Genomic DNA, 16849 nt, shown 5'->3' with positions numbered 1-16849 from the left:
TCAATATATTTTACTTGTAATAACACATATAACATAAGTCAATACTAACACATATTTCTCATTCAATTCAATAAAATTACTTACCTCAATATTTACTTAATTAAGCTCAATATAAAATAATAATCAATTTCAATTTCTTGGGTCCATTTATCGCTTACTTTTCTGAATCAATTTACGGAACGGTTACGGAATTGAGTACTTCGTTTTCACAATGCCATAGTATAACTATGGTCTTGCATATAATCACATATCACACACCAAAGCCATAGCCTAGCCACGGTCTTACACGGAAGCACATACACACCGATGTCATAGCCCAGCTATGGTCTTATACGAAAATCACATATCACATATTGCCATGGTCCAACCATAGTCTTTTCCGTCAATGCGTATGAGTCACTGAACGAAAGTACTCAATCCAATGTTCCACTAAATTAGAACTTTTATTCAAACATTCATATTTTCACAATTATCTCAGTTTAATAACATTCATATACAATAACATACTATAGAATTCATGAAATTTTCATAAAAATTCATTAAAATTATCCATATGAACTTACCTAGGCCAATCAGTAGAATTTGTAAAAATTCAGGGACTAGTTTAATATTTTCTCTTTTTTGCGTTTATCTTCGGATTCCCGATCTATACTATAAATTTTCCATTCATTGGCATCTAATTCAATACTAATTCACTTCGCAATTTATGCCCTTCAATTTTTAAAATTACACTTTTACCCTAAAATTTACAATTTTTACAATCTAGTCCCTACTCAATTAACACTTTAACTGAACTAAATTTTCCTCAAATAAAACTTTATCTAATCATTTTAGGCTATTATACAGCCTTTGATATTCAGAATTTCAGTACAAAACTCCAATTCCTAACTTTTTCAGAATTAGGTCCTAAATTTTTTTTCTACTAAGATCACTTAATAAAATCACAATATAATGAAATTAAAGCTTCAAATCTATGATAATTAATCATAAAATTCCAGTACTCACTCATTGTAACTTTCAAAATCATTCATAGAATAAAAAACAAATGAATTCAATAGTTGGACTTAATTGTAAAAGTCACAAAACATGAAAAATTACAAAGAAAAAGCAAAACTTGAACTTATATGATGAAAATTATGAAAAACCAGCTTGAAAAATCTCTCCTATGGCGTTTTGGCTGAAGAAAAATGATGAAATCTCTAGATTTTTCAATTTTGTATTTGTTTTATATGTTTAATTTGTAAAATTTCTAATTTTGCCCTTGTTTCTCATTATTTTCTTGCCCAAACTGTCCAGCCCATATAATTTGGGCCTGATTGCCTTTTAAATCCCTCCTTATTAGTCACTTAAGCTATTTAGTCACAATTTAACAAATTCCTTATTAGTCACTAATGATATTTTAGCACATTAAACATGCATTGTAGTTTAAAAATAATAAAGTAGATTATATATTATTTTTATAGTATTATATATTATGATTTTTTAATTCATATAATAATAATTATATTAAGAATTTTATAAAATTATATATTATTTTATTAAATTATATTTAATAATAATTATGTTAAAATATGGTTAAATTATTTATTATTTTTAATAATAATCTTATTGAAATTTAATAACAATAACAATAATCATCTACCTACAAAAAATTTTGTTAAGGGTATTCTAGTCATTTTAGTTTTTTTTTCCTTATGCTATTACAACATCATTCCATTCAACCAAATATAAGAATACTATAACAGTTCCATTCCATTTCATTCAACCAACAAATAAATTACTAATAACAACTTTATTCCATTACAGCTCTATTCAATTATATATTTATTCCATTACAGTGAACCAAACGTACCGTTGATTTCTTTTTACTAGGAAAATCTGAATTTGTAATTATACAATTTATTTAAATTAGTAAATATGTCAAAAACACTATAAACATGACAGGGCAAATGACCAAAAAAAAGCCATTTTTTTTCAAAAATTACCGAAATGGGCCAATTATTTAATTATTTACCGGAATGGTCCATTTTCTGCTAAATCGCGTCCACATCAGCGCGATGTCAGGGTACGCGCCAGGAAATCGCGTCCACGTAAGTGTGATTTGCTGATGTGGACACAAAGCGCGCGACGTGGCATTAGTTTTTGTTTTTTTAGCTTGGAAAATTTTGAAAGGCCATAACTTTTGGCTCGGTTGTCCGATTAAGACGATTTTTTTTTTGATTTCGAATAACTTTTTGAGATCTACGCGCTGCCGCAGTTTTCGTCGAAAAAGATCCTTTATTGCCCCTAAATTTCAATTTTTTCAGTTTAAAATTGAATTTTGAAACATTCAAATCATTATTTTCCTTATTTATTTGGAGTAAACACCGGATTTTTTTATAGAATTGTTGTATTATTTTTTCTGATTTGACTCGTGTATGGAATAGGTCTGATAAATTGTTAGAACATAGGTAATATAATTAAGATAATAACAGTATTGTTTGAACCAATGTACTAAAGGAAAAGAGCAAGCATATTAACCAACTAAACTAAATTAATTAATTGACATATTATTAAAATACTGTTATTATCTTAATTATATTACCTACGTTCTAACAATTTATCGGACCTATTCCATACACGTGTCAAATCAAAAAAAATAATACAACAATTCTGTAAAAAAAATCCGGTGTTTACTCCAAATAAATAAGGAAAATAATGATTTGAATGTTTCAAAATTCAATTTTAAACCGAAAAAATCGAAATTTAGGGGCAAAAAAGGATCTTTTTCGACGAAAACTGCGGCAAACCGCCTTCGGCTATTTGTCAGCGCGTAGATCTCGAAAAGTTATTCGAAATAAAAAAAATCGTCTCAATCGGACAACCGAGCCAAAAGTTATGGCCTTTGAAAGTTTTTCAAGCTAAAAAACATAAACTGATGCCACGTCAGCAAATCGCATCCTAGAGGCACGGTTTGTGTCCACGTCAGCAAATCGTGCTTATGTGGACGCGATTTCCTGGCGCGTACCCTGACATCTTGCTGACGTGGACGCGATTTCGCGAAAAATGGACCATTCCGATAAATAATTAGATAATTGGCCCATTTCGATAATTTTTGAAAAAAGAGGGTTTTTTTTGGTCATTTGCCCAACATGACACACATATCAAACATATCCCTTAACAGTATTTCTTTAAATGTATCTCTGTAATTATACTACTATTTATACATAATTTTCTATCACTTCACTTACAACTTATGGTGGATAAAATTGAATACTAGTTATAATATTTTTTATCAGTTTAACCATAAATTAGTGTTAAATAAGCATATATGAACATTATTTATTATTAGTTCGGATTTAGGAAGTTAAAAAACGGTGCAAATAAAACGTAGGGAAGCCAGTTTTTTTTTAACACACCAAATTTAAGTTATTTGCTTAATAAGATTTACAATTTAATCCGCATAAGATTTGAGCTCGCATTACCATTTAGGTATGGGTGATTGAAGGACATGATTGATACTATATAAATATACTGGGATTTAATTAGAATATTTTGAAGTCCAGAGATGGGTTTAAAATGCGAACCATAATTTGAGGATGTGAAGTGCAATTTATCCCAGAAAAATCGAGAAATGAAATCGGAAAGGGAAAAAAATTACGGAGGCAGCAGCAGCAAGCAAAGGGCAAGAAAACAAGAGAGACAGAGGGAGCACCTTGAGGAGCTCGTGTTTCTCCCTTTCGTATTCAGAAACGCTAGTTTTCTCCGTCTTCAGCCCTACGTTACCTGCTTCTCATCCTTCATATCCGCTTCATCCAGCCTCGTTTTCCTTTTTCACTTCTCCAAGAAAACGGCCGCCATTTCCTCCTCCGACCTGCAACCCCCTCCCCTTTATTTCTCAATTCTAGGTTCTCACTCTCCCCGCAATGTAAGCTTGAACTTTTTAACCATTAATAGCAATTGGAATTTGGGTGGTGAAAAATAATAACAATAAATAAAAGCTATGTACAGTCACAGAGATCGAGGAGGAGGGTCTTCGAAATCGGAGCTTGTTGGAGGACCGTTTGATCGGAAGCGATTAAACGATGTGCTGGACAAGCATCTAGAGAAGTCGTCTCCATCCACTTCGAGGGGCTTCAACAGAAAAGACAAAGAAAGATCCTCTGTTCCTTCAACTTCCACTGGTAAATCCCAGCTTGACCATCGTGATTCACGCTCTGTGTTGCGGAAGCGACGATAATATTAATAACAATATTATCAGAAATATTTAGATAATTATTATGCCAACAATTATACTAAGAAAATTCCCAGTTAAATTGGAGGGGTCACAATGGTCCCGCTTAAAACCCAACAACTAGACAGAACTCACTTAGATATTTATAGCAATAATAACTAAATAAATATAACCAACATAAAGCTATTAAATAAAAGCAAACAAATAAGAAATAAAATACCAGAGTTTTAACGAGGTTCGGCCAATTTAGCTTACGTCCTCGGACACTACCAAATTAATATTTCCTCTAGAAATATTACAAAGGAGAAGATTTTGGGATGATACAACCAAAGGGGGAGGGGTTCTATATATAACAAACCAAACCCCCTCCCTTTCTATCTTTTCCTAATGTGGGATATTGCCAATATTCAACAAATCTCCACCTTGGCGATATTCCACATCTTCGAACATCTTCTCATAACACAAACTTCAATAGTGTCTTCAATTTTGCAACCAATCGCCTTCTTCCCTTTTGGTAGTTGTGCCAGCTTCCACATCTTGTTTTTCTCTAGAGATTGCATTTCCTCTTCCATTGCACCTAACCATCTATTATTCTCTAAACTCTGAATGGCTTCGGTGTAAGTGGATGGAATATTATCAACAACTGGAAGTGCATAAGCTACCGTGTCAGTGAAACGAGCAGGTTTCTGAATTTCTCGTCTCTGCCTTCTGACTGCAATTGGCTCTGATTGCTGTTGAGGTTCTTGGGTAGAAACCTCTTCCTCATCTGACTCTGCATCTGCCAATGAAGAATCACTAGTGGTACCTTTTGCTGGAATTACCACACTCTGCTCAAACTCCACCTGCTGCGGAGTACACTCCACCTGCTGCGAAGTACTACTCACTCCTTCTGGATTTACCTTATTCAACATGGCAGATTCATGAAAGGTAACATCCCTACTGATTATCGTCTTCTTTGCCTCTAGACACCACAAACGATATCCCTTAACACCAGCATTGAAGCCCATGAATAGAGCCTTCTTTGCTCTTGGATCTAACTTTGATTCTTTCACATGATAATATGCAATAGAACCAAAAATGCGCAAGGTGTCATAATCAGTAGCAGGTTTTCCATACCATTTCTCCAAAGGAGTCTTGCCATTTATAGCAGATGATGGCAAATGATTGATGAGATGTTGAGCGTACATCACAGCCTCAGCCCAAAACTTTCTATCTAATCCAGCATTAGATAACATACATCGAACTTTCTCCACAAGCGTTCGATTCATACGCTCTGCCACCCCATTCTGTTGCGGTGTTCCACCTACGGTGAAGTGCCTTACTATGCCACAATCTTGGCATATCTTCAGGAAAGGATCGCTTTTATATTCTCCACCGTTGTCTGATCGGAGAACCTTAATCTTCCTTCCTGTCTGATTTTCAACTTTAGTTTTCCACTTAAGGAAAACTTCAAGCACCTCATCTTTGTTCTTCATAGGAAACACCCAAACTCGTCTGGAAAAATCATCAATAAAGGTGACAAAATAACGTCTTCCTCCAAGTGATGGAGTCTTGGACGGTCCCCATACATCAGAATGCACATAATCCAGAATACCTTTAGTATTGTGAATCCCAGTGCCAAATTTCACCCTTCGTTGTTTTCCCAGAACACAATGCTCGCAAAATTCAAGTTTGCAAGTCTTTGTACCTTTCAATAATCCTTGCTTGGCTAGAGTTTGCAAGGATTTTTCACCAGCATGGCCCAAACGCATATGCCACAGCTGTGTTGCCTCAGCGTCCTTCTTGGTACTCGAAATTGCTGCTGCTGTTGTCCCGACCACTGTACTACCTTGGTAGTAATACAGATTGTTCTTTCTTATGCCTTTCAACATCACCAATGCTCCTGAAGTTGCTTTAAGAACTCCATCTCGTATTGTCACAACTAGGCCTTTAGATTCTAACGACCCCAAAGAGATGAGATTCTTCTTCAACTTTGGGACATATCGTACATCCCGCAAAATTCTAGTAGATCCATCATGACTCCTCAGTTTAATTGAACCTATCCCGGCTATTTTACATGTGTTATCATTACCCATGTAAACAACCCCTTCATCTAGTTTTTGAAATTCAAAGAACCATTCCCGAATGGGACACATATGATAGGAACAACCAGAATCCATGATCCACTCATCTGCATATAATGTTGAAGATGTCATACTAAGAGAAAAGTCTGACTCTGCTTCACTATTGCATTCTGCAACATTTGCATCTTGCGGAGTCTTCCCTTTTTTCTTCAATTTTGGACAATCTTTCTTCCAATGTCCTTTTTCTTTGCAAAAAGAACATTCATCTTTGGCAACAGCTCGACCTTTGGACTTTCTTCTCTTCCCCTTAGACTGACTTTGCTGACGACCTCTTGTTACCAATGCTTCCACTGCTGCTTCACCTGAACCTTTCAACTTATCCTTTCGGCGTAGTTCATAGCTATACAATGCAGCAGTTACTTCATTGAAAGTTACTTCCGATTTTCCATGAAGTAGAGTAGTTTCAAGGTACTCAAACTCCTCAGGAAGCGATCCCAACAACATTAACGCCAAGTCTTCGTCTTCAAAAGTCACATCCAAATTCAACAAATCAGCCACCAGCTGATTAAAATTGGTAATGTGCTCGTTCATCGTGGTACCAGGAACATAACTGAAACGAAACAGTCTTTTCTTCATATGTAACTTATTTTGACTGTTCTTCTTCAGAAATTTCTCCTCCAATGCTTTCCACAATTTACTTGCAGAAGTCTCTTTACTGAATGTATACTTCTGCTCTCTGGAAAGACATGATCGAATTGTACCACATGCCAATCGGTTGATGGTCTTCCATTCTTTATCATCAACCCCTTCTGGTTTTTCTTCCTCAATGGCAATATCTAGACCCTGTTGAAAGAGGGCATCTAGAAGCTCACTTTGCCACATGCCGAAATGACCTGTTCCATCAAAAATTTCCACTACAAATCTCGTATTTGCAGTTCCAATCCTCGGCAAAATGTACGAAGTGGAAGTTGTTGATATGGATGGTTTTTCTTCTGTCATTTTTGCCATAGCTTCTACTTAATAGCCACCAAATGTAGAATACCCACAAGCTTTAGGAAATGTTTCTGATGTGTAAGATCAGACTAAGCTGCAAACACAGAGCATACTACAAAACCTTGGCTCGGATACCAATTGTTGCGGAAGCGACGATAATATTAATAACAATATTATCAGAAATATTTAGATAATTATTATGCCAACAATTATACTAAGAAAATTCCCAGTTAAATTGGAGGGGTCACAATGGTCCCGCTTAAAACCCAACAACTAGACAGAACTCACTTAGATATTTATAGCAATAATAACTAAATAAATATAACCAACATAAAGCTATTAAATAAAAGCAAACAAATAAGAAATAAAATACCAGAGTTTTAACGAGGTTCGGCCAATTTAGCTTACGTCCTCGGACACTACCAAATTAATATTTCCTCTAGAAATATTACAAAGGAGAAGATTTTGGGATGATACAACCAAAGGGGGAGGGGTTCTATATATAACAAACCAAACCCCCTCCCTTTCTATCTTTTCCTAATGTGGGATATTGCCAATATTCAACACTCTGCACCTCTCTCCAAAGCCAAATGTGATGGTTAGTTACTTGTCTTTCACTTTCTTTTGATTAATTTGTGACGAATCGTATGTTGCTGAGGATGTATTGACATATTTTCGAGTTAATTTGATTTGGTAGGATCTAGGTTTTTAAGCATTTGTCGGCAGCTCCGAGGTGATATGTTGGTGTATTTGTATGTGAAAAGTGTTTAAATACTAATTCCTTTGTTAAGTATGATTATTTGCAGATTTCGTACTTAACCTCATCCATTTACAAAGTGCATTTTTAAAGCTAAATTATTGGGATCTTGGCCTACTGAAAGTAGGTTTTATTTCATTATACTTCTATGTAGTTTTCATTTTTCCTTCTTGATATGTTTTTCCTAAGACAGGGCATAGACTATCGAGGTCATCAATCATGATTGATAAGAAAACTATTAAACGTAAGGTTCTTCTCAGTTACTGTTAATGTTGTCCTTGATTGCAGAGGAGTCTGAAACAGACAGTGAAGAATCAGATGTTAGTGGTTCTGATGGAGATGACACATCTTGGATCTCATGGTTTTGCAATTTGCGCGGCAATGAGCTTTTCTGTGAAGTTGATGATGACTACATCCAAGATGATTTTAATCTTTGCGGGTTGAGCAGTCAAGTTCCGTACTATGACTATGCGCTCGATTTAATATTGGATGTTGAATCTTCCCATGGTAAGCACTTTTGTAGTGCGGTAATATGAAATTATGAATTTTGATTGATTTGATATTCACTCATAGAGATGATATTATTTTCCAAATTCAAACCAGTCTTTAACAGATTTCTTTGCCTCTTCGATTCATAAGTCCATAAGTATGCTATTTTGGGCCTTCATGAGGATTTTCTCCAGGAAAGAATTTAAAATGATGGATGAAAGTTTTTTTTGGGAGGCATTCAAATTTATTTTGGTTGTTTGGTTACTTATGGCCCACATTAAGACGAATGTTGACCGACTCTGTAACTTGCTGAATGTTAATCTGATTATATGCCATTACCCATTACTAGACTTGTTATATGTCTTATCTTCTGACCGGGACTTGTATAGTAGTCTATATGGAGAATGCACAACCTTATTTGATGTTCCGTTTTTCTTATTGTCAAAAGCCTTTTTTACTATACTTTTGAATTTTTGCTATTGCTGCAGAATCTGAACACCAGAAATATCACTTTACGTGCATTGAGGAAACATATTATTGCAGTTGTTTCAAAGCTTGTGTTTCACATAGCATTTCTGACCATGTAGTTTGCAGTTATAATGCTATTATCTATATCTACGTACTTTTTTTTTTTTTTGCTTTTTATTGTTTATATGCATCATCCCTGTAGTGTACTGATGGTACTGTTGTTTATATGAACTCGTCAATCTTCCATGCACATTGATTCTTGCTCTTAAGTAGACATCTTTTGGGTTTTATAGGTGATATGTTCACTGAAGAACAGAATGAATTGGTTGAATCGGCAGCTGAGATGTTGTATGGTCTTATACATGTCCGTTACATATTAACTAGCAAGGGAATGTCTGCTATGGTAAAATTGCTGTTATTTATTCCGTATTTTCTTTTGCTCTCTGTTGACTTTGTCATATCTTGTTTACAAAGTTACTTCCAACTTCTGTTTCAGTTGGAGAAATACAAAAACTATGATTTTGGGAGATGCCCAAGAGCTTTCTGCTGTGGACAACATTGTCTTCCAGTTGGCCAGTCAGATATTCCTCGTTCAAGTACTGTGAAAGTCTACTGTCCAAAATGTGAAGATATATATTATCCTCGATCCAAGTATCAAGGCAGTATCCTTTTTAATTTCATCTGCAACTTTACAGGCTTTTAATGGAGAATAACAAATTTACTTGTTTTAGAACTACAATAACTAGAGAGTGACTTCTTTACTATAGTAAGCTTGCTTGTGACATCTGACGGACATCCTACTTACATCTTACTGAAATCAGTCATTCTTTTGTTTTGAACTGCCTTCCTTGTCCTTGCATATCAATTTTGCCCCCAAGTAGTAAAGCTATGAAATTGCTTATAATTTGAATGGATTATCATCAGATCTCGTAGGTCATATTAGGCCTCATTTTGATCATATTCTAGAGAATTAGGAGGGTGATTGGTGACTTGTGCTAATTCTATCATGGGAATCATTATTGGCTTTATTTGGATGTATGTATTTCAGTGCATGCTTTGCCTAAATGAAATTGGCTTTTTATCACATTCTGTATCTATATTTGATGATGGATTTTGTGGGACTGGTCCGGCACCGACTTTAGCGGGAGAAACCCTATTATTTTCCCTTGTTGCTATGTTTGCATTTTGTCTATGCAGTGTGAATATATCCGCAGCTCCATCCCAAAAACTATGAAACTGCTAGGATTTTGTAGAATCTTAAAGTTTCAAGGAATTTCTCGGATGAACGGACATTATGAAGTTATGAGATGCTAGGTACCCGTGCTTGTGAAATGCACTTTAACAATATCTCTGGGTTGGTGGAACCAAGCAATTGGTATGACTTGTTAGTTATTCCTATTTGCTTTTAACCATATCATGGATGTTATTACTTTTGTTTTACAGCTTAATTTTCTTTGACATTAACAAGATATTGATGGAGCATATTTTGGAACAACATTTCCACATCTTTTTCTAATGACATATGGACACCTAATGCCACAAAAGCCAGCCCAAAACTACATCCCAAGAGTTTTTGGCTTCAAGATCCATAAGCCCTGATGTGATACAGTAACCGCAAGTTGTATGTAAGTTGAGCTGAGATCTCCTATAGTCGGATGGACAGTAGCAGGCAATTTTCACATAGCCTGGTGATTCTTTCACTGCCGTGGATGTCCTAACATGCAGGAAATGAAGTGCAGAGAAAAAGAATTGGTAGGAGGATTTAAATGGCAATGAAACATGGCCCTGTTAGTTGAGCACAAATATTTATGTATCTACCCTAGAATTTATTAATGAATTGAACAGAGCATTTGTAAGCGTGTTTCTTTTATCGTGGGTTGAGGATTGTTCTGAATGTATTCCCTAAAGATAGCTATATCCAGTTGCAGGTGTAGTAGCCCCATGTTTTTGAGCAACGTGTTTTCTTTCTTTATTGTGCATTTGCACTGCAGTAGTAATGGTAAGGTAAACCCTTGCCATCCTAGACTATAGAGTAGGTATGAATTTTGGTTTTCCCCTGACCGCGTGGACAAACAATCGTTCCTTCATTGCGTAACTTGTGTGTTGGTCGCTTGCTGCTGCCTGGCAACATACTCCTACCCTACGGACATGGCAGGCTCATGTTATCTCTCGGCGCTGCAGAGTGCATAAACTCACCAGCTTTGAAAAATGTGGAATAATCAAAAGATACCGTCAAAGAGTCATATGAATTACAATTTGCATTGTATTTTGTTTTTGAATAATTCATGATTTACAACAAATAATATCCTTTCCAGGTGAAACAAAGCGGGGAAAAAAGAAGTCATTTTACAAAATGATTTCCTCTTCAATATAATAATCAATTAGTGAGAAAGTTGGAAATTCGGCTGGTTTTGTTTGTTTGCCTGATGGTGCCGAGAAACCAAACACGACTGCATTTTGCGTTATGGAAAGATGAAGGCTGGGCAAAATTATCCAACTTTTTCAACACGTGGATTCCTCAGTCATATTTTCCCTACCTCTAAAAAATTATATTATCCAGAACCACAAAAGCATTTATATTCAAGTTTTCAACTCAATTCTACCCCTTAATCATAAGTGAAATAACAAAAGGACATTGATCTCAAGTTTAATCTTGAATAACCCTTAATTTTATTATTATTATTTATTTCTCAATTCTTTTTGGTTTGAAGGTTGGTTAACCACATGATGAAAAGCATGTAGCAGTGTTGGGGAAAAAGAAATGCTACTGTAGCAGTATAAGTAGGCATGCCATTTTCAAATAGTCTGGAAACATATGGTAATTTTCTTTTTGGAATTATAGGTCCCAACTCCCAAAAGAAGAACTACTTGTACTTAACTTGATCAAAGCTTTCGGCTGATTCATACAATTCATTTTTATTGTGAGACTGATATTTCCTTTTCCATTCTAAAACAATATATCCACCAAAAACCCTTTTCTTCTTCATCATCATCATTCATTCAATCTCATGCCATCAACCCTTTTTTTTCTTTTCAAAATTATAAATTCATCTAGACTCTTCATACTTTTCCATTCTCCATGTCCACATTCAAAAGAAGGATGTTTTTATTTATATATTACGATGGCGGCGAAAATACAAAATAGTTCCGCTCTGCTTGGATTGGGCCCAATTACAGACAAAGGCGCCCCTTTTTTTTAAATAAATTGGGTGAAGCCACGTCGGATTCATGTTATTGGTAGGTTTAAACCGCTATCTTTGTCATTCTCCCCAAGTGAAGTCGGGCTTCCCCCCATCTCCTTCATTTTATTTGAAGTTACAAATAGGATTTTGTTCTCATGGAATTTAATTTTTAGCTTTTATATTAATTTTGGGATTTTATTTCGAAAATAAATACTTTTGAAGTAAATTAACATAATCAATAATTCTTATATAAAATTTTAAAAATGATTTTAAATAAAAAATTGATATTATAAAAAATTAAAATTAAATAGAGAATAAATTCCATCCAATTCAATCTTATTAGTTTTTGATTTCTTAAATATCTTTTTGCTGAGCGTATTATCAATTATAAATAATATATATTTGAAAAATTATAATCAAAATTAATTATTATAAAATACAAACATAAATCACATAATTAAATCAAGATAAATTTAAATGGAAAAATCCATACATAAATTGAGGATACGTTGAAAATTATTTAGAAATCAAGATTCAACAAAACCATATTTGTGTGCTTCTCACGCAAGCCAATATATTAGTTTAATTAAAAGAATGAAATCAATCGTCAAACCCAAAGTAATCTTTTTTTTCTTCCTCTGATTTAGTCAACAAAAGTAAAAGAAATAAATATAGGAGAAATAATTAGAAATTTTAAAAACTCAAAGTCGGTTTAGAAATAATTTCGTGACCGAGTATGTTTAACATATATTTTTTTTAAAAATAGTGAACAAATTGCATTTTTATAAATAAAAAATATTAAATTATATATATATTGTGGCATTAAGGTTGTCGTAACAGAAAAAAAGGAGGAACATTTATAGGGTAAGAGGGATGAAATTCAAAGGAAAAATAAGAAAGTGTGTATTGGTTTAAAAGGATGGATTAGCATAAATAAATTCCACGCAAGCATTGCTCTTTTAAAAAAGGATTATAAGATATACATAAAAGGAAAACATTTTCTCCAAGAAAGGCTTTTTCTAGATTGAAAAAAGAGAAAATCACTCCACTGCACACAAACAAAGGGAAAACCCAGGAAAAGAAAGATTTGAAATTTTATTCCATTTGATTGAAAGCAAAATAAATTTTTTTTTTTAAGAAGGGGTGAGTTTCGGGGAAGTTGTTTTTCACGTATTTAATGCATCAGAAGAAATCGGAAGTTCAGATCGGAAAAGAAAGCAGCGGCGTCTCTTCCGATTTTAATCCTAAACCTTCAACGGTTCATCACCACCACCACCAACATCATCATCATCATAGTCTTCCATCTCATCACCTGCAACATTTTAATTACCATCATAGTGTGTATCAGCTTTCCGATACAACAGCGACGCCAATTTCCGTTTTCCCTCAGATAGTTATCCAGAACCCTCCCCAAAATGACGCAATTGCGCCTGCTTCTTCATCACCTTCTTCTTCTTCTTCTTCTTCTTCGCCGACGCCTTACAAGAGACCCCTTTTGGCCCAAACGCCTTCTCTTACAAAAACCCCGACCTTGTACCGTTTTACGTCGCCCCCTCATTTCAGTTCCCCTAATGCCGCTTCCTTTTTTTCCTTCTCCATTGCTGCTAAATCTTTCATTTATCGGATTCTCCGTCGTTTCAAGCAATTGCGTTGTCTCCGGGTTCATCTACGCTTAATCCTCCTTCTATCTCTCCCTTTTTTCTACTTCCTAGTTTCGCATCCAAGCCACTCCTTTTTACTTGACTTCCTATCGGCTTTCGCTTTCTCCGCTGCGCTGCTTTTTTCCCTTAACCTCGCTCTCCCTCGACTTCCTTCTATTCGTTTGTTCTTAGCCCGTTCTTTTCCAATTAAGCTCAAGCCATCATCTTCACTCTCGAGGCCTCATTTGCCTGTTTTTTGGTCAATTGGGTCTCGACCAAAATCTGAAAAGCGAGCGAATTCGGGGTGTTGGGTTCAGGTTTATAGCAATGGAGATGTTTATGAAGGGGAGTTTCATAAGGGGAAATGTTCAGGGAGCGGCGTTTATTACTATTATTTGAGTGGACGATACGAGGGGGACTGGGTGGATGGCAAGTATGATGGCTATGGGGTGGAAACGTGGGCTAGAGGAAGCCGGTATCGTGGGCAGTATAAGCAGGGCCTTAGGCATGGATTTGGGGTTTATAGGTTCTACACTGGGGATGTTTATGCAGGTGAGTGGTCTAATGGGCAGGGTCATGGCTGTGGAATCCATACTTGTGAGGATGGAAGTCGATATGTTGGGGAATTCAAATGCGGAGTCAAGCATGGACTTGGACATTACCATTTTAGGTAACATAAAGATCGGTTTGATTTGTTTCTGTTTTACATCTTTCTGGTTTATGCTATGAATAATTTTCCTGTTTCTAATTGTTGCTTTAGTTATCAATTGTTGATTTTGAGATTCACTCTTATTTTGCCATGGTTCTTGGTGTCGGAATATGCTTGTAGGTTCTGTATGATCTTTTCTTCATAATGCTTTATTGTACTACCATTTGTTGAGAAGTAATATAAGGGTGTAGAGATTAGAAATTGGCATTGGTTTTGTTGCATGATCACCCTATATTGTTGGATCTGATTGAGAACCCTTTTGTTTGCTTGAATAGTAAATAGGTTTCATCTAAATGAAGATCAAGCAATGTACAGAAAGTGTAGTATGATTACGTTTAAATGAACCTTTGCAATGTGAGGAGTGCTTTTTAATTCTAAAGAATATCCAGCTATCTGCTTCATGATCATTGTTTAGTATTTAATGTACTATTTTTGATTTGAATCTTTTGATTTCCTCTATTTAGGAATGGAGATACATATGCTGGGGAATATTTTGCAGACAAGATGCACGGATTTGGTGTCTATTGTTTTGCAAATGGCCATTGCTACGAGGGTGCTTGGCATGAGGGTAGGCGACAAGGGCTTGGAATGTATACATTTAGAAATGGGGAAGCACAATCTGGTCATTGGCAAAATGGAGTTCTTAATGTCCCAAGCACACAGAACTCTACGTATCCAGTATCACCTGTAGCTGTTTATCATTCAAAAGTACTAAATGCAGTGCAGGTACTTTGACTTCTCTAATTTTAACTTTTAATCCTTTTTAAAATATCAATGAAGAGGTATTTGGTGTTGTAGGTAATAATCTTCTACTTTGCTTGTCATTGATTTGGATAGTCCTATCTTATGGTCTTCTCAGCTGTTTGATTTGGCATGGCAGGGAAAATAATTGCATGTTCTTGGGTGATTTTTATGTGAAATATCAGGGTGCAAACCTAGAGTTGGATAAATTGATGAGCCACTTTTTGCAATTTAGAAGTACCAAGAGGAGCCCAAGTTTTAGAACCATAGCTTGTAAAACGCATACAAGAGAGGCATAATACTCGTTAAAATTTGATGATTGCAAAAATTTTCCTTGGCTTGTTTTGTGGTTAAGAATTATGCTTAGCAATGAAACGCATTTCATGATTGTTACAGTCATCATCATTTTTCTGTGACATCAGAAATCATGAAACACTGAAACGACTGGTCAAGACTGATTTTATGTATATAATCATTGGTATGATACGCAGGAGGCTCGAAGGGCAGCAGAGAAAGCTTATGATGTGGCCAAGGTAGATGAGAGAGTGAACAAGGCAGTTGCTGCAGCTAATAGAGCAGCAAATGCAGCAAGAGTAATAGCGGTTAAAGCAGTGCAAAAGAAAATGCATCATACTAATAACAATGACAACATTCCCATTCCCATTCCTATCATGTGAGACTAACAACTGCTCATTTAGTTTTGAAAATACATGAGATAGTGGCGAGAGGATCGTGATTTGCGGGACTTTATCAAATAGGTTTGTGTTTTTATGCTGTTATCTCCTTACAGTCCTCGGTGTTTGGTCAAGAGGCTGTAAATTTAACATGCCTGGCATGGGAGAAGAGATGGCTTTAAAAGAAATTATTATTGTAAGAGCTGGGAAGAATGCCCTAGCATGCACAGAGGAAGACAAAGAGCTGAAGATGGTGATGGCACCATCCATATTTGTGGTTTAGTTATATCTGCTTTTCCTACAGTTTTGTAAAGATGAGGTAGATGATGATCGTGATGTAATAATATGTAAGTGGTGGTATTGGTACGCAAGTCTGGTGACACCTCATCCAGTCTCGGTGTTTGTTGTGAACTTCGATTGATTTGATTTTGCGATGAAGAAAATCATGCATGTTTTCTCATATTTTCTGTTCTTTTGAGTGAGAGAGTCATGCTATTAAAATTTGCAACTTTAGGTTAAATCCGTAGTTTACCTCTTTAGTTGTCACTTAAACTTGTATTCTGTTAAGAAGATTGATAGCAAATCCTATAGTGGTAGTCTTTCAATTTGACGTGGATATAAATTTAAAAATTAAATTTTTTAGATATAAATTAAATTTAGAAAGTATTATTTTTTGGACAAATTCAATGCCAATCCCATAGATACTATAATATGTGATGAACATAAATTAAAAGATTTTTTTTAATTATAAATTTTTGGACAAGTTCGCAGAGGAGTATCATCCATCTTCACTGTATGTTTAACTGTTTATCATTTTGTTAGAATTGCAATTTAATTCATCCTAATTCATTTCTACTGTTTTACTGAGTTCGTGTCATTTTTAATCGGTTCATCAATTTAATTAAGAAAATTACATAAAT

At 35.1% G+C, this 16849-nt stretch overlaps 2 protein-coding genes across 2 annotated transcripts; both read left to right on the top strand.

Annotated features, from left to right (window-relative positions):
- Positions 1-3563: 3563 nt before the first annotated feature.
- On the top strand, positions 3564-10934 carry LOC107923391 (putative casein kinase II subunit beta-4). Its single transcript, XM_016853600.2, has 5 exons — positions 3564-4198; positions 8287-8533; positions 9277-9386; positions 9480-9645; positions 10452-10934. The coding sequence occupies exons 1-5, from the start codon at positions 3983-3985 to the stop codon at positions 10580-10582; spliced, it is 870 nt and encodes a 289-aa protein (XP_016709089.1). The 5' UTR covers positions 3564-3982; the 3' UTR covers positions 10583-10934.
- A 2078-nt stretch (positions 10935-13012) lies between these two features.
- On the top strand, positions 13013-16389 carry LOC107923390 (uncharacterized). The gene is made up of 3 exons (XM_016853599.2): positions 13013-14475; positions 14979-15240; positions 15747-16389. Exons 1-3 carry the CDS (start codon positions 13343-13345, stop codon positions 15930-15932), a joined length of 1581 nt encoding a protein of 526 aa, XP_016709088.2. The 5' UTR covers positions 13013-13342; the 3' UTR covers positions 15933-16389.
- The last annotated feature ends 460 nt before the right edge of the window (positions 16390-16849 follow it).

The sequence above is a fragment of the Gossypium hirsutum genome, chromosome D11, assembly GCF_007990345.1.
Source record: "Gossypium hirsutum isolate 1008001.06 chromosome D11, Gossypium_hirsutum_v2.1, whole genome shotgun sequence".
Classification (NCBI taxonomy): Eukaryota; Viridiplantae; Streptophyta; class Magnoliopsida; order Malvales; family Malvaceae; genus Gossypium; species Gossypium hirsutum.
This window is presented reverse-complemented; position numbering and strand designations above follow the sequence as displayed.

Coding starts and splice junctions, on each gene's coding strand:
- LOC107923391 (XM_016853600.2), top strand. CDS start 3,983: ATGTACAGTCACAGAGATCGAGGAGGAGGGTCTTCGAAATCGGAGCTT. Junction 4,199..8,286: donor ACCATCGTGATTCACGCTCT/GTGTTGCGGAAG, acceptor GGTTCTTCTCAG/TTACTGTTAATGTTGTCCTT. Junction 9,387..9,479: donor GCAAGGGAATGTCTGCTATG/GTAAAATTGCTG, acceptor CTTCTGTTTCAG/TTGGAGAAATACAAAAACTA.
- LOC107923390 (XM_016853599.2), top strand. CDS start 13,343: ATGCATCAGAAGAAATCGGAAGTTCAGATCGGAAAAGAAAGCAGCGGC. Junction 14,476..14,978: donor CTTGGACATTACCATTTTAG/GTAACATAAAGA, acceptor TCCTCTATTTAG/GAATGGAGATACATATGCTG. Junction 15,241..15,746: donor AAGTACTAAATGCAGTGCAG/GTACTTTGACTT, acceptor TATGATACGCAG/GAGGCTCGAAGGGCAGCAGA.